The 22,174-nt window shown below is 33.3% G+C and overlaps 4 protein-coding genes across 8 annotated transcripts; 2 read left to right on the top strand and 2 right to left on the bottom strand.

The window, feature by feature from the left end:
- Positions 1–41: 41 nt before the first annotated feature.
- LOC8271215 (proline-rich receptor-like protein kinase PERK3) lies at positions 42–4,116 on the top strand. The gene is made up of 9 exons (XM_015717693.3): positions 42–1,456; positions 1,532–1,975; positions 2,068–2,154; positions 2,237–2,307; positions 2,443–2,525; positions 2,628–2,775; positions 2,992–3,153; positions 3,367–3,544; positions 3,786–4,116. Exons 1-8 carry the CDS (start codon positions 583–585, stop codon positions 3,535–3,537), a joined length of 2,040 nt encoding a protein of 679 aa, XP_015573179.1. The 5' UTR covers positions 42–582; the 3' UTR covers positions 3,538–3,544; positions 3,786–4,116.
- On the bottom strand, positions 4,045–6,905 carry LOC8271214 (protein Mpv17). Its single transcript, XM_002516528.4, has 3 exons — positions 6,388–6,905; positions 5,108–5,199; positions 4,045–4,859 (listed from the first exon to the last, which is right to left on the bottom strand). The coding sequence occupies exons 1-3, from the start codon at positions 6,535–6,537 to the stop codon at positions 4,460–4,462; spliced, it is 642 nt and encodes a 213-aa protein (XP_002516574.1). The 5' UTR covers positions 6,538–6,905; the 3' UTR covers positions 4,045–4,459.
- Positions 6,906–8,210: 1,305 nt separating this feature from the next.
- LOC8271213 (pentatricopeptide repeat-containing protein At5g25630) lies at positions 8,211–12,309 on the top strand. 5 transcript variants are annotated; one of them, XM_048372046.1, is made up of 5 exons: positions 8,232–8,249; positions 8,985–9,065; positions 9,594–9,721; positions 10,000–10,908; positions 11,287–12,309. In XM_048372046.1, exons 3-5 carry the CDS (start codon positions 9,623–9,625, stop codon positions 12,172–12,174), a joined length of 1,896 nt encoding a protein of 631 aa, XP_048228003.1. In that variant the 5' UTR covers positions 8,232–8,249; positions 8,985–9,065; positions 9,594–9,622; the 3' UTR covers positions 12,175–12,309. The 5 variants fall into 5 exon arrangements, with proteins under 5 accessions (XP_025012660.2, XP_048228005.1, XP_048228003.1 ...); XM_048372045.1 differs by having other exon boundaries at positions 8,245–8,364; XM_025156892.2 differs by lacking the exon at positions 8,985–9,065 and having other exon boundaries at positions 8,211–8,364.
- Positions 12,310–12,557: 248 nt separating this feature from the next.
- On the bottom strand, positions 12,558–14,814 carry LOC8272371 (rhomboid-like protein 11, chloroplastic). The gene is made up of 7 exons (XM_015717645.3): positions 14,527–14,814; positions 14,083–14,207; positions 13,777–13,862; positions 13,572–13,612; positions 13,296–13,462; positions 13,158–13,220; positions 12,558–12,964 (listed from the first exon to the last, which is right to left on the bottom strand). Exons 1-7 carry the CDS (start codon positions 14,717–14,719, stop codon positions 12,770–12,772), a joined length of 870 nt encoding a protein of 289 aa, XP_015573131.1. The 5' UTR covers positions 14,720–14,814; the 3' UTR covers positions 12,558–12,769.
- Between the last annotated feature and the right edge of the window lie 7,360 nt (positions 14,815–22,174).

Genomic DNA, 22,174 nt, shown 5'->3' with positions numbered 1-22,174 from the left:
CTTAAATTATTGAGAAACAAATGAAATTTTAGAAAATAATGATGAAAATAGGTAAAAATAAGAAGAAAAAAGAAAAAAGATATGATATTATTTAAAATGAGAATATTTAAGTTTATTTACTATTTAAAATAAGTTAAATAGACACTTTATCTCTAAAGCCGGCTAGAGATACTATATTAAACATTCTTAGCATGTTTAAATACTTAATTGAATAAAAAAAAATTATAAACACTAAAATAAAATAAAAACTAAAAAAGCTTAAATACTAAATTTGTAATTTAAAAAAAAAGTATAAAAAAATTAAATATTCCTCCTTTTTGTTTGGATAGTGTTGGAGTTTGTAACAGGTACTAACTGCTACTAACTTTCGTTGGTGAATGCTAAGTTGTTCACGAGCAGGACTCTAACAACACTATATTACTATAATATTAAATCTGAAAACTTTTGCGATTGTCTTTGTAATCACATGATCATACAAAAATGAATTCCACCTATGAATTCCACCCAATTGAATTTTTAGTGACTTAGATCTACACACTCCCACAAAGGAATGCTTAAACAATTCATGCAGGATAACATGCAATGATGTCTTTACCACCATTAATCTCGCCGCAACCACCAGATGACGTTCCATGGCTTTTGCCAGCGTCTCCGCCTCCTCTTGGGGAAGGTAGTACCAGTCCTTCACCCGCACCAGTTGCTTCCCCACCACCATTGTCTCTCGTAGCACCATCATTTCCGCTTCCCCCCACTCCTGCTGAGGTGGTGGTGCCCCCTGCATATTCAGCACCTCCAATAGCCAAACCACCACTAGCATCTCCACCGCCATCTGTGGTTGTTCCCATCGTATCACCACCACCTCTGGTGGCTGCTCGACCACCCACTGCCATTTCCCCTCCTATAAGTCCTGTTAGTTCTCCATCACTTCCCGAGCCTCCAATACCATCACTTGCTCCTCCTCCATCATTTCCACCATCACTTTCAATACCACCACCACCACCCCCACCACTATCTCCAACAGTACGACCACCAGCACCTCCAACACTAGCACCGCCGCCATCACAGCTAGGAACTTCTTTACCACCTAAAGCTTATTCATCAACTCCAGAAGTTTCACCACCACCACCTCCTTCTCCAACACCATTTGCACCTTCTTCAACATGGCTTAATTATCCTCCACCCACAGAATTTCCAAGGGAGCCACATGCGCCACTCTATTCTGTCGTCAAACCTCCGCCTTTTTCACTGCCATTAGCGCATGGAAGTCTGCCTGTAAGCTCACAACAATCTCATTTTTCAACAGGGCTTATAGTTGGATGTCTCATTGGTGGAGTGTTATTACTTCTTCTTCTTGTGCTTGGATTTATTTGTATTTGCTTCATCAATAGGAGAAGGAAAAAGAATGCCATGATCCAAGAGCATTTCACAGAACCACCGTCCGGCTTGAAACCAAAAGGTAATTTCTTTTTCTGGTCAAAATTAAGACTTTTAAATTCGTAGCTTTTATTGATTTGTTTCTCCCACAAAATAGTTCTCGTATTTTCTGAGGATGGGCTGCCACAAGGAGAACATGTTATTAGAGTTCAGATAACCAATTCAGGGAACTTAGGGTATAAGAATCCATTGCAAACTGAAGCTCCAACCCCTCATGTTGCCTCCAGTATATCAAGTGGAACATTCACATACAATGAACTAGCTGTGGCCACTAATAGCTTTTCAGAGGCCAACCTTATTGGAGAAGGTGGGTTCGGGTATGTTCATAAAGGATTCCTTCAAACCGGGCTAGCAGTTGCAGTTAAGCAGCTAAAAGAAGGAAGCATGCAGGGTGAGCGAGAATTCGAAGCAGAGGTTGAGATCATCAGCCGAATACATCATAAACATCTTGTTTCATTGATAGGATACTGCATTGCTGGGAACGGGAGATTGCTTGTTTATGAATTTGTTCCTAACAACACCTTGGAATACCATTTACATAGTAAGATCTAGAGAACTTATGTGTTGTTGCTGCTTAAATATGTTTTTCGTGAAATACATGACCAACGATTACAAGAAATTAATACATTGCAGGAAATGGACAGAATGTACTGGAGTGGGCAACCAGGTTGAAAATTGCTATAGGGTCTGCAAAAGGACTGGCATATATCCACGAGGATTGTGAGTATTTTTAGAACTCTACTGTCTGAACTGTTGAGGATGCTAGCGTTCTCTACGAGTTGAAAAATGTCATTGCTTGCAGGTAATCCAACAATTATTCATCGAGACATCAAGGCAGCCAATATTCTTCTTGATCAGGACTTTGAAGCAAAGGTATTACTTGCTGCCCCAATTCTATCATTGACTGCTTTATAGCTTAGTTCCTGATTTTGAAGCTTTTGAATGGTACTTTTATATTTGAGCAAATGAATTAACATCTTAATGGTTCAGACAAACTTTTAACTTCAGGTTTCTGACTTTGGACTTGCCAAAAGCTTTCCTGTTAGGACTGGCATCACTCACATTTCCACCAGGGTTGTGGGAACATTTGGGTATATGACCTTTTCTTTTGTATTGGGATGACTTTGGCTTTTCTCCTTTGCAGTTGAATTGCTACATTTTCCTTCCTCATAACATGCGTTTTCTGCTTTTAGGTACCTGGCACCAGAGTATGTAACAAGTGGCAAATTAACAGAGAAATCAGATGTATATTCATATGGCGTTATACTTCTAGAGCTCATAACCGGGTATCCACCTATCAGTGACGACGACCCTGTACTGAAAGAAGGACTGGTTGAATGGGTTAGTTAATTCCCTATGCTTTCAGATCTCCTATTAACGCCATTAACATGTACTGGGAACCTTATATTTGTTTCCTGCACAATTTACCATCAAATGCACCCCCTACCCCATTCTCTGTCTTCCTCCATATGTAGATAAAAAAATTTATTTTTCTTTTTTCTTTTCTTTACTGGGGGGAATTGACAATTGTATGTTGTTGATGTTGATGTTTTATAGGCTAGGCCGCTGCTCACCCAAGCTTTAGAAAATAGTGATTTCGGAGCTCTTGTTGATCCGCAATTGGAGGAAAAATACAATACCAATGAGATGGCTAGGATGCTTGCTTGTGCTGCTGCTTGTGTGCGCCGCTCTTCCAGGCTTCGGCCTCGGATGAGTCAGGTAACTCTTATTGACTTCTTTGCTTTCTGTAGCCATATATAAGGAGCCTCCAGATTCTGGCTGAATTAGGGAAGATTCTGAAACTAGAATGCCAATAGCAAAATCCTTTTTATCTTTATACTGTTGTGAAGAACTTTAGAAGCTGAAATTTTTTTCTTAAGAGTGCCACAATATTAAGATAAAAATGATAAGAACCTTTTTCAAATCAAGCAGATAGTTCGTGCTCTGGAAGGAGATATTTCCATAAAGGATCTCAATGGAGGAATGCAGCCTGGAAATAGCACCGTGTATGCACCGGTGAAATGGCAGAATGACAGCGGAAGCAGCAGTGAATATAGTCTTAACCCATCTAGCTCAAGTAGTGATTTCAGAAGACAAGGATAGAGCCGAGGTAATACAGGAATTGTTATCACCATTAAAAAAAATGACACTATTTATCATCAAATGAAACACTTGATTGCTTGCTTATTATGTGATGGACTCCCTCACCCCTTTTTTGCCTTTGTTTATTTTTCAGTCCTCTAGGATTGATTACAATCAAAGTTCTAGTTTAAAATAGAAAATTTAAAATTGTTGATAGATGATTTTGAGCATCTCCATGGTGATTTTGCTACTTGTTTCTTAAATGTTAGGATTAAGCATGCCGTAAACTGCTTCTATGACTACGGACTTCAATTCCTTCATCAGGCTCCGACTGTGACATGATCTATTTGCTTGTTCTGTGTGTATCAGAACTAATTTACTTTCTACTTGCTTTCTTGGGTGGACATTCATGAAACCATCTCAACCTAGTGAAGAAGATTCCTGTAAACATCAATGAGTTCTTAGACAGTGCCTCAGTCATTTGTACATTCTCCAGTAATGATTCATCTACCACTAAGAAACATTTGATGATCACAAAAAAACTACTGTTGCTTCAATTATTTCATTAATCAATCATATTGGCTGACCATATTTGTATAAGCCTTCAGTTGTAGATTTACAGTAAATCCCAAGGTAGGGGAGCCTTAACCAAGGCATAAAAGAAGCTTTATCTGACTCTAATTTTACTTTTGTTATGCAAGTCCAAATGAAACCTCAGATAATCTAACCATAAGTAGAAGTGTTGGCGCTGTCTTTATCCAGAAGGAGATATCAAAACAAGAAAAGCAAGATTCCACGGGATAACTTTCCTGAGTAATCGCAGTAAAAACCCCAAGTTGCCAATTCAGATTATAATTTCTTTTTCAACTTCCCTTGTGTGTATATCTGCCATGATCAGCATGGCCTGGAAATCAAAGCCGATGCGGTCTGTGAAAGAAAGAAATTATTCCCCTGGACCATTTTGGTCCTTCAGAGGTTGGAACCATTTCTTCCAAGCTGCATCTTGTTGTTGCTCAACCCATGACAAGAAACAACTATCCAACAAGCAGAAGAAGTTGACATACAGCAGTTGATATCTTACGGGTACAAATCGGAAATTTAGAACTTGAACAACTGGCCATATGCCCCCTTCCAGAATAAGAGCTGGCAGATAATCCCTCTTCAGATCTTCCTTTATTTGAGGAACGCTCTTTCCATTGGAGAAACCCATGTATGTGAAAAATACAAATAGATCCAGTGGGCCGAACAGTATACTGTCAATTGCTACTTTAGATGCAACAAATCGCAGGGAATTCGGATGCAGTACAAGTCGCAATCGCATAAAATGATCTAAACCTTCATACCTACAGGGGTTGAACAAGAAACATATTATGCAAAATATGTTATACATGTCTGCAGTAGAGTTCCAAACAATGTTGCTCCATCAAGTAATAGCCTTTTGAAGGTAGTCAAGCAACATGCTAGCCCCAGGCTCTACTACTTAAAAACGAAAATTACTACTTCCTCTTTCACCTCTTCACTTTTGAGAAAATAAATTGCATGCTTGACAGTCTTCCACAAGTGTAATAATGAAAGAAAGAGAAGCACTCACCAGAAGTGGCCGACTGGTCCAACAAATCCAAACCCGAAAAGGCTTGTGGTTGCTGCTCTTTTCCAATCGACCTTTACCCCTTTTTCCTTGTCCTGGAATTTAAACGAGAGACCAATTAGGCAAGATAAGCCAATCAAACAATCAAGTGCTTGACACATCATGTGACATATACCAGTACAATCAGCAAAATTGTTGAAATATATGGTTGCATACAAATGGGAAGGCAAGAAAGACCAAAATTATGGGATGAACAGTCTTTGTTATAGTTTTCTTTTTCTGTTCTAAATAGATTTAGCTCCACAATACTGCAGATAGTTGAAAAATGAGATTCAGCATTGAGCTCCACAATACCCCCATTCAACATATATACCATCACAAACTCGGGATAAAATGAGCATGAGCTGCGAAATCTTTATGATTTATAAACACGCAACAAGAATTCTTTTGAATCATATTCCAGTACCAAAGAGTAACTAAGGCTGAAGCAGATATAACTCACATACAAACTAAAGAATGCAGGAGGAATGGCTATAAAAACAGAATGAAAACCTAAATTAGTAGTATCACACCATCTATACTCAATAACCTGGTGAAGCATCCTATTCCACCAGCAACATGAAAACAGATTGGATAAGCGCATATCATCATATTAAATTAAATAATTCAACTCATTTGCACATCCGTATATTTCATTCTTCTAATAAACCCCTCTTCAAATACACATATGCTAGCAAATTTTTTCATCATCAACAACTTAACATTGATAAGCTACACATGAAAAACAAAGAATGGCTTGCAGAAAGTTGGTTTTAAATGTTCAAGTATATGATACCAAAGAAACTGATAAACATATGTTACAGAAAGAATATGATAAACCTGAAAAAACATTACGCCAAGACCTAAATGTCAATTGCTCGAGCATCTATTATTACCATGAATTTTGAATGGATTCATGTCTCAATAAACCAAAGGAAAATTTCAAACACGAAACAACATCTTCACTCTCCATTCTACAAAAGAAGCTTACAATCGGTCTACTGATCAAGAACACGAAACGCGTAAAAAAAAAAAAAACTAACAGATATTCATTTTCCTAAGAAAGAACACAAGCATTGCCATTTTTAAAGGAGAAACAAAGAAATTATCCCATAAAGAAAAACAAAAAAATATTGAGATAAACCCATTTGCCTAGAGATGCAAAATATCCGAAGAGCACAAAACAGACTCATCAAGACTCCTTATTAACACAAGATTTCAAATGGATATTGCAAAAGACGTACCGATTGACATTGCTGCTTATTGGTAGTGTAATTGGTAATGGACTGAGCAGCTACATCACCGAATCCCCAAATCAAACCAGAGCTAATCACCTGTGTCTTAACTGGATGCAACGTTAAGCAATTTCTGTACCATTTCCACAGCTTCATCATTTCTTCAAAATCTTCAACAGGAAAAGGGGGAAGAGAAATGATGAGTTCTAGAGCGAGAGAAGAAAGAAAGTGACTTTTGAATTCATTTGCAATTTTCCAAGAATGGTCGAATATTCAAACATGTTTCTTTTCACTCTAATCTAATATTTTTATTATTAATTATTCTTTTGGGTATTCTCTTTTTATGAACGACTAGTATAGTGTTTGAGAGCTTTTCGTTTCTTTCCCATGGTTTCATTCCACCAGTCTTTTTCCTAAATTGAGACTTGTTTTCCGAGAATTTCGTTTCGGCAGTGGAGACTACGGAAGAGGGAAAAAGATTACCAGTCTGTCGCATTACCAGGGTTGTACTTTTCTTTTTCTTTTTACTGCCTTTATGCAAGAAAGTTTAATGCTTTTCTTAGTTGTACCTTTCATACAGAGTAAGGGCAACATGGTCCTTCCATTTTCCTTTTCTATGCTTTATTTTATTTTTCGGATAACACTAATAACTTTCCCCTCCCAACCCCAAAACAGAAAAAAGAAAATTAAAAAAATTAAAAGAAAGGTAAACGGTTCGTATTAATACATATGCCTTTGCGGTTTGACATCACTGTTTTTATTTGGCTTAATACATTTTGGTTATTTTATTCATAGAAATTAAATATATTTGTCCCTCTAAATTTTAAATTTTAAATTATCTAACCACTTTAACTTGTCTAAATTATAATTTATAAATATATTTTTATTTTGTTGGTGAGACAGAAAAAAATAAATTTTTATTTATTTAGAAATTAAATACTAAATATTTTTAATATTAAATAAATTAATTTAATTTAAATTAGAGCTAAATATAATTTTATTATATTAAATTTGAAACATTCAATTTTATTTTATTACTTTTAAGTCTAAAAAAATATAATAAAAAAATAAAAAAAAAATAATGAGTCATTTATATAAATAAAAATAAGTGAATTATATATCTAATAAAGTAGAAATATATTTATAAATTATAATTTAAATAAATTAAGGTAGCTAAATAATTTTTATAAAAAAATAGAGAGCAAAACGACTAATCGTGTCAAATTCAAAAGGTCATAAATGTATTAAACTATTTTATTCTTTTTCATCACCACATATATATAAAATAACATTTATTGTCTCACAATAATAATAATAATAATAAAATAAAATTTATTTAACAAAAATATAAAATTACACTAACTTTTAGAAAATGACTCGAACTTTTATTTTTTTAATTTTAACAATTTAAGAACTTTAACATTTAAATTTTAAAAATAATAAAACAACTCAATAAAAATAAAAATGATGCGTCCTTTTTAAAAGTATATTTATATAAAAATTATTGATAAAAGTATTAAATTATATAAATATCATAATCATTATTTTTTATAGTGAATAAAATATAATTAATTAAATTGATATAATTATAAAATTTAAATTTAAATTTAAATTTAAAATTTCTATTTTCTAATAGTAAATACTTTATTGTGTGTTATGAAAGTATTTTACCAGGAATCTTTTTCAAAGGGAAAAAAGAAAAATTAAGAATCCTCTCGAGAATATAAGAATTGTGAAATTAGCAGTCCATGAAAATAATAAGGAAAAAAAGACAAACAAGAAAAGAATTTTCAGAAATTTGAGCACCTCCATTTAAAGGCTGTCTTATTCTTATCTGAAGTTCTTTTGTCTTTCTGCCAAGAAAATGCTAGGTATTTTCTGTTGTAGATAATATATCATATTTGGACTCCATGCATTGCATTATATCTCCATATTTCCTCTGCTCAAATTCCAAGTTCCATATCTCTCTCTCTCTCAATCCAACAGGTACAGTACAGCAACATGTCTGCCTTGTAATTTCGTTTTCTTTATTCTCAAAAACCAACTCCTGGGTCCTTTAAGGAAAGGGCTGCACTTCAGTCTTCACTTTTGTATATTTCTTGAAGTTTAAGTGGTTAATTTAATTCTTGAATTCTTTTAAATGGCTTATATTTATCATTGTTCTAGAATTTGAATCTTTTGTATATTTTTCTTTGCTTCTCTTTCTTTCTTTCTATTTGTTTAGTTTCACTACTTTTTTACTTAGAGCTGATGAAAGTTCAGATTCTTTGTTTTCTTTATTTATTGAATATCATTCTTTGTGGATCCTTGGTTCATGTTTAATGCACATGGGCATAAGATTCTTTTTTCTTTTTTCATTTCTTTGCTGTTTTTATATTGATGAAATGAAGCATTAAAGTATAACTAGATGGTATCTTGGATTAGGTTCTTAGATTGATGGGCTTTTGGTTTTGCTGTGATTTTTGGCATAGGAAGCATTTGAGTGCCAGCATAGCAATTGTAATTCATGCTCTGACTCTTACAACTAAGAAAGTGTAATAATCACTTTTGCTTCAAATGTTAATGCCAAAATTGATTAAAGAAATCATTGTTTGGATTCATGCTAGGTTTGGTGGGATTAAAAAATTTGGAAATCTTACTTTTGGTTTAGCTGCTGGAGTATATGAATTTGATGTCATCTTTTGAAGGTAATACACAAGGTTAATGGCTTTATAGTGCAATGTTTTCAGTTCAATTCGGTTTCAGCCTTTTCTTCTTTTTTCCTCCACGCATATGAAGGCCTCCTGCTTTGCAAGAATTAGTGATGTGTTACCATGCATTGGCACTTATACTGCTACTGTTGGAGTTTATCAGTTTCCACTGTTTTATGGTCTGGAGTACATCACTGTATTATGATCCTTCCTTCTCAGTTTATTCAATTCTCTTTGCATGTGTAATTTATGTTGTTGTTGTAGCCTGTAGGCATAAGATAACATATTGCTCAACAGACCCTTATGTTCATTTTCTGTTGATTACTGGTTTGTCTTCTCATAATCTATTAGCATTTCACATCTATAGATATACAACATCTCCTGAGGCTGACTTCTCAACCAGATTGCTTCTTTTTTCTTTTTTCTTTTTCTGGGAATTTCCTAGGAGGGGATATGAAAGTGGCGAAAAGATAAAGCTATATGCTTTGTTTTTAGTCCATCTAAAGTTAGATTAAAATGTTTCAGGCTGACGAGCACTTGATGACCTTGACCATATGGGAGAATTCAGAGAGGAGCAGGCTTTGTCCAGAACATCCAACATGAATCAAGCAGGAACAATCAAGAGAAGATGGGTAGAAGCATCACCAATCAAAGTACTTTTACAATTTAGTAAATTATTACTCTTTTCCGTAAATAATTAAATTTAGAGTACTGCTTCCTTATGAAATTGAGGATTTTGTATAGATGTATGTTGCTTTGAATTCTTTTTAATCTAAAATTATAATCATATTTATTGTAGTACCTATAGTTTTTTAAAAATATATATTGATATAATTTATAGCCTAACATATCAACAATTCCTACATCTATGAAGTTAATAACTAGTTTGGCTATAATTCAAACCTGATATTTTAGATTCCTACATTCGCAGGAGAATGAATTGGCGCATAAGAATAAATTTCCTCCAGCTTCAGAATCTACAGAGTTAGAAAATGCAGGCAGTTGCTTGTTTTGCATGAGTAAAAATGGTTGCACAACTGTCCGATCAAGGACAAAACTAATGAACATTCTGATAGAAAAAGGAAAACCCCAAGAAGCAGAATCCATTTTTGATAGTTTAATTGGGGGAGGGCATAAACCATCTCTAATAACATACACAACTCTCTTGGCTGCCTTGACTTCGCAGAAGCGTTTCAACTCCATACATTCGATTATCTCACAGGTGGAAGAAAATGGTATGAAGCCTGATTCAATATTTTTTAATGCTGTTATAAATGCTTTTTCCGAGTCTGGTAACATTGAGGAAGCCATGAGGACCTTTTGGAAGATGAAGGGGAATGGAATGAAACCTACCACTAGCACTTATAACACTTTAATCAAAGGATATGGCATTGCTGGTAAACCTGAAGAATCTGCTAAACTGGTAGATCTTATGTCCCGAGAGGAATATGTGAAACCCAATCTTAGGACATATAATGTTCTCGTCAGAGCATGGTGTAACAAGAACATTGCAGAGGCGTGGAATGTGGTGCATAAGATGGTAGTTTCTGGAAGGCAACCTGATGTAGTTACTTACAACACCATAGCAACAGCTTATGTTCGAAATGAAGAGACAAATCTGGCTGAAGAGATGATCTCAGAAATGCAGAACACTGGTGTGCAACCCAATGAGCGAACTTGCGGAACTGTTATAAGTGGATACTGTAAAGAAGGAAGAATAAAGGAGGCATTAAGGTTTGTGCACAGGATGAAGGAACTTGGAGTGCATCCTAATCTTGTTGTTTTCAACTCGCTAATCAAAGGCTTTGTAGACATTATGGATAGAAATGGGGTTGATGAGGTAAGTTCTGACGCTGATTATTTTGCTGATTAAATGCAAAGGCGGCAATTAGTAACAAAAACTGTTAATGCATTTTTTACAAATTAAGGTCTTGACTTTTGAGCAGCATGAAGGTCAGCGTCTTTGATTGCAGCAGTTTGGCTGTTCCCCAAAGTTAATCATTATTTAGATTATGAATCTGATAATAGCGTGGTTACATAGCACATAATCTATTTTAAGAAGGGTAAGTTGTTTTTTGCTACCCTGTTCTTGTGTCCAATTTTGTGTATCTTATCCTTTCTTCTCCCCATATAGTTTATATCATTTACTTTTGTTTGAACCTTGGCCAGTGATTTCATTCTTTGTGCGAAACGAATGATTGGTGTACATTATTTTCAGGTTCTCAAGTTGATGGAGGAATTCAATGTCAAACCAGATGTTATAACATTTAGCACTATCATGAATGCATGGAGCAAAGCAGGATATATGAACAAGTGCAGGGAAATCTTTGATGACATGATGAAGGCTGGAATTCAACCTGATGGACATGCATACAGCATCCTTGCTAAAGGTTATGTACGTGCGCAGGAACCTGAGAAAGCTGAACAACTCCTGACAACCATGATGGAATCAGGATTCCATCCAAATGTCGTGATTTTCACAACTGTTATCAGTGGATGGTGCAGTACCGACAGAATGGACTGTGCAATTAGAGTTTTCGACAAGATGTGTGAATATGGAATTTCTCCAAATTTGAAGACTTTTGAGACATTAATTGGAGGATTTAGTGAAGCCAAACAGCCATGGAAAGCAGAAGATATTCTCCAGATTATGAGAGAGTACAACGTAGAGCCTAAGAAATCCACCATGCTGCTAGTTGCAGAAGCATGGGGTTCCATTGGATTGACAAAAGAGGTGAACAGAATTCTTAACACCATAAATCGAAATAAAAAAGATTCAGCTGAAGAAGACGTACCAGTTGAAAGTCTAGAGAAACTGTATCAAAAGGAAAACACAAGCTTTTCATATTCCAATTACTTACAGATACCGAATACAGTTATAAATGAACAGAAAGGGTCCACTGCATGCCTTAAAAAGGGTAGGATGGTGCTGAGAGATACAGACTTTTCCATGGAGTACTCTTGGCTTGCTACAAAGTCCTTGTGTCTTTCACATACTTGTAAACTTGGGGCAAGGTTACCAATTATTTGCTATAAGCAGTTTCAAGGGCAGCATGGGATTTATGGTCCGCTTGCACAGTCATGTACAGCGGTGTTCTTGAACTGAAAAGAAAGAAATTGTCATTGTTAATCTTTATTTCTTTTTCTTCTTTTATGTATCTACATTCTCAAAAGAATTCGACATCAATTTGTTGTACATAGCAAAAGGAGTTGTTGGTATCACCAAATTGTCTTTTCTTCAGGTTTGCTGGCAATGCAAGTCAATTTGGTATTTTGTATCTGATACTAATTCTGTCTTATTTTGACGAAAGGGAAAATATGAACTTGTTGCTGACAATTTCTGGACCCCAAAAGGAAAAATAAATTATATTCTCCATCTCTGTGTCACACACATTATTGGCCTTGCATTAATTTGAGGTGGCTTCAGGAAATCATTTATAAATGGTAGTGTAAAAATAAAATAAAACAAAGCAAGAAAACCACATGAACTGCGCAGCTAAAAGGTCTGTAGCCTCATATTCTGCTTATTACCATGATGAATCCCTGGTTATGCCTCGCAACACAAGTATAAGACTCAAATGCCATCACTTACAAATCTACCCATAAATAGATGTATGTCCAGCCAATGTAAATCATCACAAAATAATGTAACGGAATCCCCCATTTTATGTACACATAATATACATGGAACTGGAAGTTGCTCAAGTTTTGCCTGAATTTCCCTGCAACTTTGACGCTTCATGGTCTGGTGGAGCAGGAATTCTGCTGACAAGCCATACCAGAACCACACCAATAAGAGCACCAGATAGATGAGCAATATGATTGACACTCTGCATAGGGTAGCCTCCCCGAAAAGTTCCTGATAATGCTGCTGAAGCTTGTGCTGCCTCCATTACCTGTGATGCCCAAAATGCGCACATAGGGAAATTTACATTATGTCAGATAGAACATCCATGTTGGCTAGAAAGCCTTCCACATAGTATGATTAATTTAGGTCCACCAAATCGAACTTAAGAGTGGACATAAAGTCATGACAAAAGTCAATCCTGATATATCACTTGCATCACTTAAGAGTGGACAAAAGCTCACCTTTTCTATAACAAATTGACCCAATATAAGCACTTCAAGAATCTTTCTCCAATCCCATGTTATCTAAAACGAAGGAGGTTAAAGAATTCATGCAAAATAATTAATAGAAAGATCTTTGTATTTCGAAACTTTAGATACCTTTACAAGGACACTAATTGCAAATAATCCAAAAACAGCACCGGAAGCTCCAACAGAAACTGCATTCCTCGGTAAAACTAACCATGAAACAAGATTTGCGCCAACACCAGTAAGGATATACGAAAGCCACAATGCAAAGTTTCCTTCCTCTTCCTCCACAAGTTTCCCTATTGGTGAGGAATGGTGCAATTTAATCTTCATTCATTTAATTTAGACAGTATTCTTGGAAATACAGATGCTTGTACATGTTCTAACTGAAAAGAATTATGACCTCACCAAAAATATACAAGAAAAAAAGGTTGCTTGAAAGATGTTCCCTGAAGAAAATACAAGCTATGGTTAGGAAAATAATGATTGACTACATTTATACTTAAAACATAGTCTTTTCCACATGACATAGGGTCATGTTCTATACACACTATCGGAATTATTACAAGTATGACATAAATTCAACAACCTTTAAACAGCATGAAGACCTCACCAGCTAGCATGGCAGAATGTTGCTGAGATAAACTGGTACCAAGTAGGCCGATTGTGATACAAGTATAGAGATTTGATGCCACGGACCTTTGTGGAAAAGGAACCAGAAAATCAGTCCCAACAGAGATTCCAACTCTCTACATGTCTCTTAAAAGTCCTTAATTCATGTAGTCTCTTAAAATGAAATCTATGGGTTCTTTAAATTCTTTTTATGCAACTTCTGTTTCTATATAACATGGATATTTAAAGAAAAAAAAAGTCAGCAAGAGAAGTCAAAAACACAAAAACAAGATATATAGTTAAGTACCTGAAAAAAGTGATCAGCAACATATATTCCAAGATTGAGAAGTATAATCCAGAAGATCCCATTTGCTTGCTTCTGTGGTTTCCTTCTCCCTTCTGGCTTATCAAGTTCAAGCGGCCTTATCATATCTAGTGGACAAATAACACACATTTCCTTAAACACTACACTTTTACTATGCTTTCTTCCATAAAATGTATAACTTGTTTACACTTGTATAAATCACTAATCTATGTATTATCTAAGAATTCAAAAGAAATCACTTACCCTGTTACATGATAAAATTACACTCAAAATCAGCACAAAATTTATAGATAAGTAAGCCAGACATGAACACGCACAGCAACTGTTTGTAAAAATTCCCAAGAAAAGAAAAATTATATCTCTTTCCAAAATTACCAACCCAGATAGTTTTTCGAATAGAATGACAATAGCAGAGCAAGAATTCACCTGAGCCGCTCATTTTGCACACGAAGCGAGAGTGAAGGGCAGGAAAAGAAGGAAGCAAACAAGGAGGATAAGCAGGGAAGTTAGTTTTTGGAAGAGACATGGAGAAAGGTCTAATATGAGAAGCCATGGGTACGCATGTAGATGAGTAACTAGGTTTCACTAATGACAGTTGCTGCAACTGAAGCTGTCCCATTTTTGGAGGGAGTGCAAGAGATCTTGCACCAATTGGAACTAACTTCCTAGTTCCCACATAATAGAAGTTTTCTTTTTCTCTTCATTTTCTTTTCGGTGTTTAATATTTTCTGGATAACTAAAATTTGGTTATGTTAGGTCCAATTATCTTGGGCTATGAGCCTACAGATTTTCGGTTCTTATAGGTCTAAATGGGCTTTTCGTACCATAATAAGGCTCCGTTGTTTAAAGAAAAAAGGTCAATTTATAAAAAAAATAATTCATTAAAAAAACATTTAACTTCCAACAACAATTAGTGCTAACGAAACGAGAAAGTATAGAAATAATACCTTAGTTTTCAAAATTAGAAAAGTAAATAATTTAGTTTCAATTGGCTAATTATATATATAATTACTATAAGTTATTTTCTAATATTTTAGATATTGAAGAAAATAACACTTAAATTTTACAGTTATAATTAAATATAAAACTTCATTACATATAAATACTAATTTTAATATTTATGTACGATGACCAACCGAAACTGGGAAGAGATTGTGAGAGAGCTTGTTTTTTTCCTTTATTACTACTTTTTTTTTTAATTAAATAAAAATCAATTAATAAACCAAATGTCTCACAATCATTTAAAATTTTAAATTCGAATTCTACCTGAGATGGTCTAAATCAAATTTAAGTATATATATTAAAAATAATACAATTCTATATCGTTCGGAACTTTATCAACCCAAATAAGCAGTATACTTACATGTGCAACATAATGGGCTAGCTGCATGAGCTACCATGTTTGCTGTCCTCTCCAGACACTACTTGATAAATTTGCACCACAACCCTCTCCGCCACTGTCTTAATGTCATCAATCAACCAAAAGTGTACTGAATTCCCTTCCCATGCAAACCATCTATCAAAAATTTGCTGTCACTTAATCCCCACTATCCGCAATTATATCAAGTGCCCATCTCAAACCCATTTCTTCGTTCAGCAATTGTACTTGTGCCTTCCATTCTGATCCGTCTTGCATCAGCTAACAAAACCTGACCATTGTTGTTACGAACAACAAAACCCATGCCAAAATAGCCATCCGTATGAACATCAGTGCTATTGACTTTTCACAATCCATGGCTCGTCAACTCCCAAGTTTCTTAAAATGTTAGAGGAGACGTTTGAGCTTTGTTTTTCCTTCTGAAATTCCAGCATCAAAATCACAGCTCTTTCAATAGTCACAGTCCTTGCTGACATAAGCTTGAAAGGTCCATTTTTTAATCGGATTTATATTTTAATTGGACTTTTTAGTTCAATTTTTGTGCCCATAAACCTAACAACTCTACAAAACTGTTTACAAGTCAAAAAATAATGACTTCTTTATAAATAAAAGTAAAAGCTTTTATTATAGAGACACGTGAAATAAAAGGCTTTTTGAAATACAAATTATATATTCAACAATAAATACAAAGACAGATAGCAAAAGGGACAACGGAGGAACAAGTGACACAGAGTTTCTAAATCTCCACCGCAAATATGATCAGAAATACTTCGACTGTTCATCAAATTTACTTTGGTTGGAAGTGTGTCCGTACAAGCTCTCCAAACAAATTGAGAAACTTTTTGGTTATGCGCCGAACTTGTTGAAGATTGGGCATTAGTTAGTAACAATGGCAGCCATTGATTGAAGTGCTACAAACATAATAAGCTGATCTTACAGTAACATTTCCATTCTTCGTAAATCCCCAAATTTGCTTTACTTTTTGTTTCTGGGAAAGAAGAGGCACACATGTCTCCTCAAAACCCTAACATATTCTATGGCAGACATGCCAACCCATATTACTATAACCTACTCACGCCCACATTCCACAGCGGATTGTGTTATTTGGGTGGATTATATATCTGTCCTTACGTACCCAAAAAGCATATGAAACCATTGTAGCATATGCAAGCACCCACTCAATTCATCGAATAAGAACATATTACAAGGTGTCTCTACTAATAGTCTTTTTTGAGAAACTGTAATATGATTGTAAAATTTACGAACCTGTGGTCTCAGTTGTCTTGGAAGATTTGTGTACGACACAAGTTAATTTTTAATTTAATCGGAAAGTTATATATATATATATATATATATATAAAAGATTTTATTTTGAATAAAAAAATTATTACTATTTTATCTAACCGCTTTTGAATTCTTTTTTTTTCCTATTTATTAATTCAAACATTAGATGGACTTGTTTGTGTTTGTTTATTTTAGGTAATTTTAAATAACAAATAATGATTGATCACAAAAAGCTCTCTTCTTCACCTTTCCAGTCTTGATAAAGCCCTACAAATAATTATTATCCTGTAGAGGGATGCCTCTTCCCAAGAGGAGAAGGTCATGTGAAAATTCGACAAGAATATGTGAACATCCTGAATTCTCTCTTCTCACTCTTATGCCCTTTGGATTTGCCATTGGGGCATAACTTCCAAGTTATATAAATGCATCTATTATAATATCACATATAAGTTCGCTTCAAATTTTATTAGCCTGCTTTTTTATTATTATTATTATTTATTATTAATTTATGTGGTCAAAACTAAATTATTTATATGGTAATATATAAGATAAAAAAATTACCCTAATCTTAAAGCTAATATACGAATTGAAAGAATAAAATAAAATAAAAAGAAAAGAGAACCACACTCGCTCATTAATTAATTATATTAATTTTTAAATTAATTTTTCTTAACAAAATTACCAAAGTAATTAGTTTTAGTAATATTTTTTTTTTCTCTTTGATTCTCCTATTGTAATTTTCATTTAATTTATTTCAAGTGAATTTTATAATTATTATATATATTTTTAGTGCATAATGTGGAGGGACAACCCTGATGTATAGGAATAAATTAATAAAGACAGTATCTCATAATATAATAGAATTGATATTAGTTTAAACTACTAGGTTTCTATTAGTTTAATTAACAATAATAAATTGGGATGGATTGGGTTGGGTGTAAGATGTACTATGAAGAAGGATCCAATATTTTCAATAAAAAAAAAAATAAATAAATGTGAATTAGTCCAAAAATAATGGTTGGCTAACTCTTACAAGAATCAGTATTTGTTGAATCTGTCTTCAGCAAAATACCTAATTTATATTTAAATCTTACAGCTGGAGCATCTCCTGTCATAAACTAAGTTTAAAGTACTAAAATCAACTTTCAGAATTACAAATACTATAATCAATCAAGAACCATAATTAATTACTGCAGAGATCCAAAATATGTTATAGAAATAAAAAAAAAACGTTTTTTTTTTTCAAGATTTATTTAATATGAGATATTGTGATTTTATAAGTACCCATACATAAGCAACGTACCTAATGTTTCCTTATTTAAATAAATGCATGCCTAATCTCATGGCCAATTTAGCTATGTGAAAAGAAAAATAAAATGTCAAAGCATGCTAATAATATATATATATAAAATAACAAAAGCTTGCAGCCAATCTTAAAATAACACGTAATGATATACTTAATCTGTTTTTGTTTTTGGTAAAAGATAAAAATAAAATACTAAATTCAAATTTCATTAAAATTCTTGAATATCTAAACCACCGTTGAAGCAATAAAATAAAAGATTCCGTCCGAATGATTCAATAATAGGTGGCGTGGCAGCGACAATCTTTTGTAAAAAAAGGTATATTCAATGTGGAATATTTTAGTCATTTCCTTTTGGCCTTTTCTGGTTGCTGACGTGGAACCGATTTGTTACGTCTTCTGCACCACAATTCGCACACCGATAAATTTGTGGCTGCCAATTTTTCTTCCTTAAATTAAAGAATTAGTTTTATTGGTAGATGATATTTTCTAATCACCATTCCTTATTATGCCTTTTTACTTCTTATTTTTCTCTGTTTAAAAAATTTAAAATTATTTGACATATTTTTGTGGCCGCCACATATATTCGGAGTCACATTAAAATACTGTTGTGTTGAAATCAATTTTAAATATTTTAGTTTAATCGGTTATTTTTATGTTTTTTTTGGATTTATTTCTTAATAAATTTTCTTAAAAAAATATTTTTTTAGCTATATGCATTATAAATAAATCCTATAAATTTGTATGGATTCAAATCAAATGTAATATTAGTTAAAAATTTTAAAATAATTAAAATTAAATAAGAGACAATGAAAATGATGAATTAGGGAAGATATTAAAGTTTGATAAAAATTATTGGGTAACTGAAGTTTATTTGATAATAACAATAACCATTTTCTCATAAATTCCATTTCTTGCCTAATTGCTAATTCTGTTATTTTATTTTATTATGAAGAGATATATACTTCAGGTTCAGGGATTCATCTGAGTGGGTTCCGTAGTTACATCAGTGTTTCCGTGTGCTTAACAGACAACAGATATTAGAGCATGAACATGTTTCTTCTTTCTTTATGGAAAATCATGCAGAATTGCACCCAAAAGAATAAAAGTGAAGAAAAAGCTTTAAGCGAATAAAATATAATCATGAAAGACCCAACGTGTTCTCTCCGAAGGCCTTCGTCTCTGCCACTTTTTTCCTTAACGAATAGACATTGTACTGCCTTTTGTTATATTAATTTTTTCTTAAATTTTAATAAAATTAATTATTATTATTTTTTATTTTAATTAAAAATTAAATTAATGGTTTAAAATTATAATTTAATCTGTAGATTTATGAACAAGTTTTAAATTTGTTTAAAGTTAATTTTATTATATTAAAGTCTAATATTATTTTTAATATCTAATTAAAATAATAAATTTAATATTTTTTACTTGTTTATATTTTAATATAAAACGTATGAAAAATATATTAAACTTTCATATCAAACTAAATAAATTACATATAAATAAAACTATAATAATGCTTACCTTAATCGATTAAATTATTTTATATCTATTAAATATAAAATAAAATATTATTTATCCATTTTGATTTAGTCTAATGTATGAGTCAGTCTATGTATTTTTTTTATTATATTAAAATTTTATTAAATTTTAAATTAAATTTTAAATTAACTATTAGCCATTTCTATATTAGTAGAATAACTGAACTAGTAATTTAATATTATAATTTGATATTTAAATTTAATATATATATATAATATAAACTAATCACGTGTCTAAAGTAAATGCACGTGACATTGGAAGCAACAACAACCGATATTCTTTCACAATGTCTGCAACTACGAGGCATTACGTACACAATGAACATGCGGTAAACCTTGGATCCATTAATCACTTCAACTCATTTGATCACGCTGTTTAAATAATTAATTAATTAATCAATCAAAAGCCAATGCTGTTAAAAGTTAAGGACTTGTTAACCAAAAGAATTTAACTTAATTAATCATTGAAGCCTTAAAAATCGTTAATTTATTATCCCATTTTTACTATTATCATATACACTAATTTAACAGTTTTTACCATCTGTCGAGAATTGAGTCCTCGAATTTGACTTGAATGATAATCTAATAATTTATTTACAACTGTAAATTGATAATTGTTAAAAGAATTGGATGTTAGGTAAAATAATTCACATGCTTAATGCATGTGATGAAAAGTGGATGTGATATAAAGTCTTGCTGTTATGCAGTTTATTGAATAAAATGAAGCAAGTTTTCCTTTTATCCATGTCTAACATACTCTCTCTTATGGCCTTCTAAACCTTCTCTTTCTCTTCTTCTCGATCCATTGGCAATGAATTAATTGTTGCTACGATCTGTTTCTTTTATGATCCAAAAAGGCTAACTCGGCTATCGAGGTCCAAAAGAGCAGAAAGACCCCCATGGCGAGGTGCCTCTTTGTGGTCTTAGCTTGAGGATATTCATCTGCCTAGAGTTTACAACATGAGGATTATAGAATGAACAGCTCTCGGCTCCTCTTGGTATCAGAGCCTGGTTGGTGACAGAGAAGAGAAACCCAACCACAATGACTTCAGAAATCACTACCCACACTTCAACCCTGCAACTCTCTCCTTCATGTAAGAAAACCATATCCAACAAGATAGACCATCTTATAGAAATTTCTCATATACCTGAGCCTCAATTATTGCGGCTAAAATCATGGTTCAGTAGGTATGATTTTGAAGTTCAGCATATAAAAGGGACAAGAAATCTAATTCCCGATTTCTTATCCAGACTTTCAAAACCACAAAATCAACCTATAGTTCTTCTCACCTTGACAGTAAATCTTTCCATAATCTTTATGGCTTCTTCATCTTCAAGAACCACGCTACAACCTCCCTCACCACCAGAACTTCCCACCAACCTCACAACCAAACAAGTCACTAACTTTGTCCGAAACATGATGTTCCACTATCTGGCAACTTTTCAACAAACCTTCTCACTACCAATGCAACCCAACTTCTTCTTCCCAAACTACCCTTGGTGTCTGATTTATCACCTATCTCCTACTCATCCGCAGATTGAAAGTGAGTTATGGTTTCTATGGTGTCTTTCTACCATTTGTCATCATGCTATTGAAGTCCCCATCATGAATCTCTTATATTTTTTCAATAATGAGACAAATTCGGGATCATATCCATGGAGATACTTTACTTGGTTCAAAACTTCATACCAATGGACACAGGAGCTCCTTAAGCTTATTCATGACAACAAATTATTCACAGATAATAATCCTAGAGCTTCGGAGTACCATGCCATTTTCATCTTGCACAGGCCTTATCTCCAATTCTCGGAAAACACTTATGCAACTCAAAATATCTGCCATTATTGGAGAACACTTGATCGTCCTCTGCATCTGGCTCCTCCAACGATCACTGAAAATGTCACAACCAAATTTATTTATTTCTTTTTATTAATAATTAATATTCATTAGCATGTCATTAAATATGTCATTTGCATCATGATTATATATGATCTATTTTATTATATTATGTGGTAGATAAATAAATTATTTAGTTACATATTGATTTAATTGAAAAGTAATGATTTTGGACTAAATTGAAAAGTTAGAAAGAAAGAGGATTAAATTGTAATTTGCCTATTTCCACACCAATATACCACCTCTTTCATTTGTTCTTATCTACGTATGCTTTCCAATTTCCTTTTTCTTCTTTGTCTCTCTCATTTTTCTTCTTTCCTTCTTCAACTTTGATTTTCCAAATCAAACTCTACAAAACTTTTAGTAAGTGAAAATCAAATTCTTCTTTTAAGCTTGAAAGATTTGGGCTTTCTTAATCAAGGAAAACAAAGGTGAGTAATTTTAATTGCTTGATTTTGCTGTAAATTAGGGTTAATGATATGAAATTATTGATGATTATGTGTTTTGGAATTGTTTAATCAAGAGTAAACATGCTTTTACTTGTGATCTTGAAGCTGAAATTTCTGGGCAGATTTTTCACTTATGATTTCGTGACCTTAGAGGCTTTATCTCGAAAATTTTCAAACATGAAAGTTGTAGGTATATGTCTCAAGAATATCTCTGTAAAA

Source organism: Ricinus communis, chromosome 3 (genome assembly GCF_019578655.1).
Source record: "Ricinus communis isolate WT05 ecotype wild-type chromosome 3, ASM1957865v1, whole genome shotgun sequence".
Lineage (NCBI taxonomy): Eukaryota > Viridiplantae > Streptophyta > Magnoliopsida > Malpighiales > Euphorbiaceae > Ricinus > Ricinus communis.
This window is presented reverse-complemented; position numbering and strand designations above follow the sequence as displayed.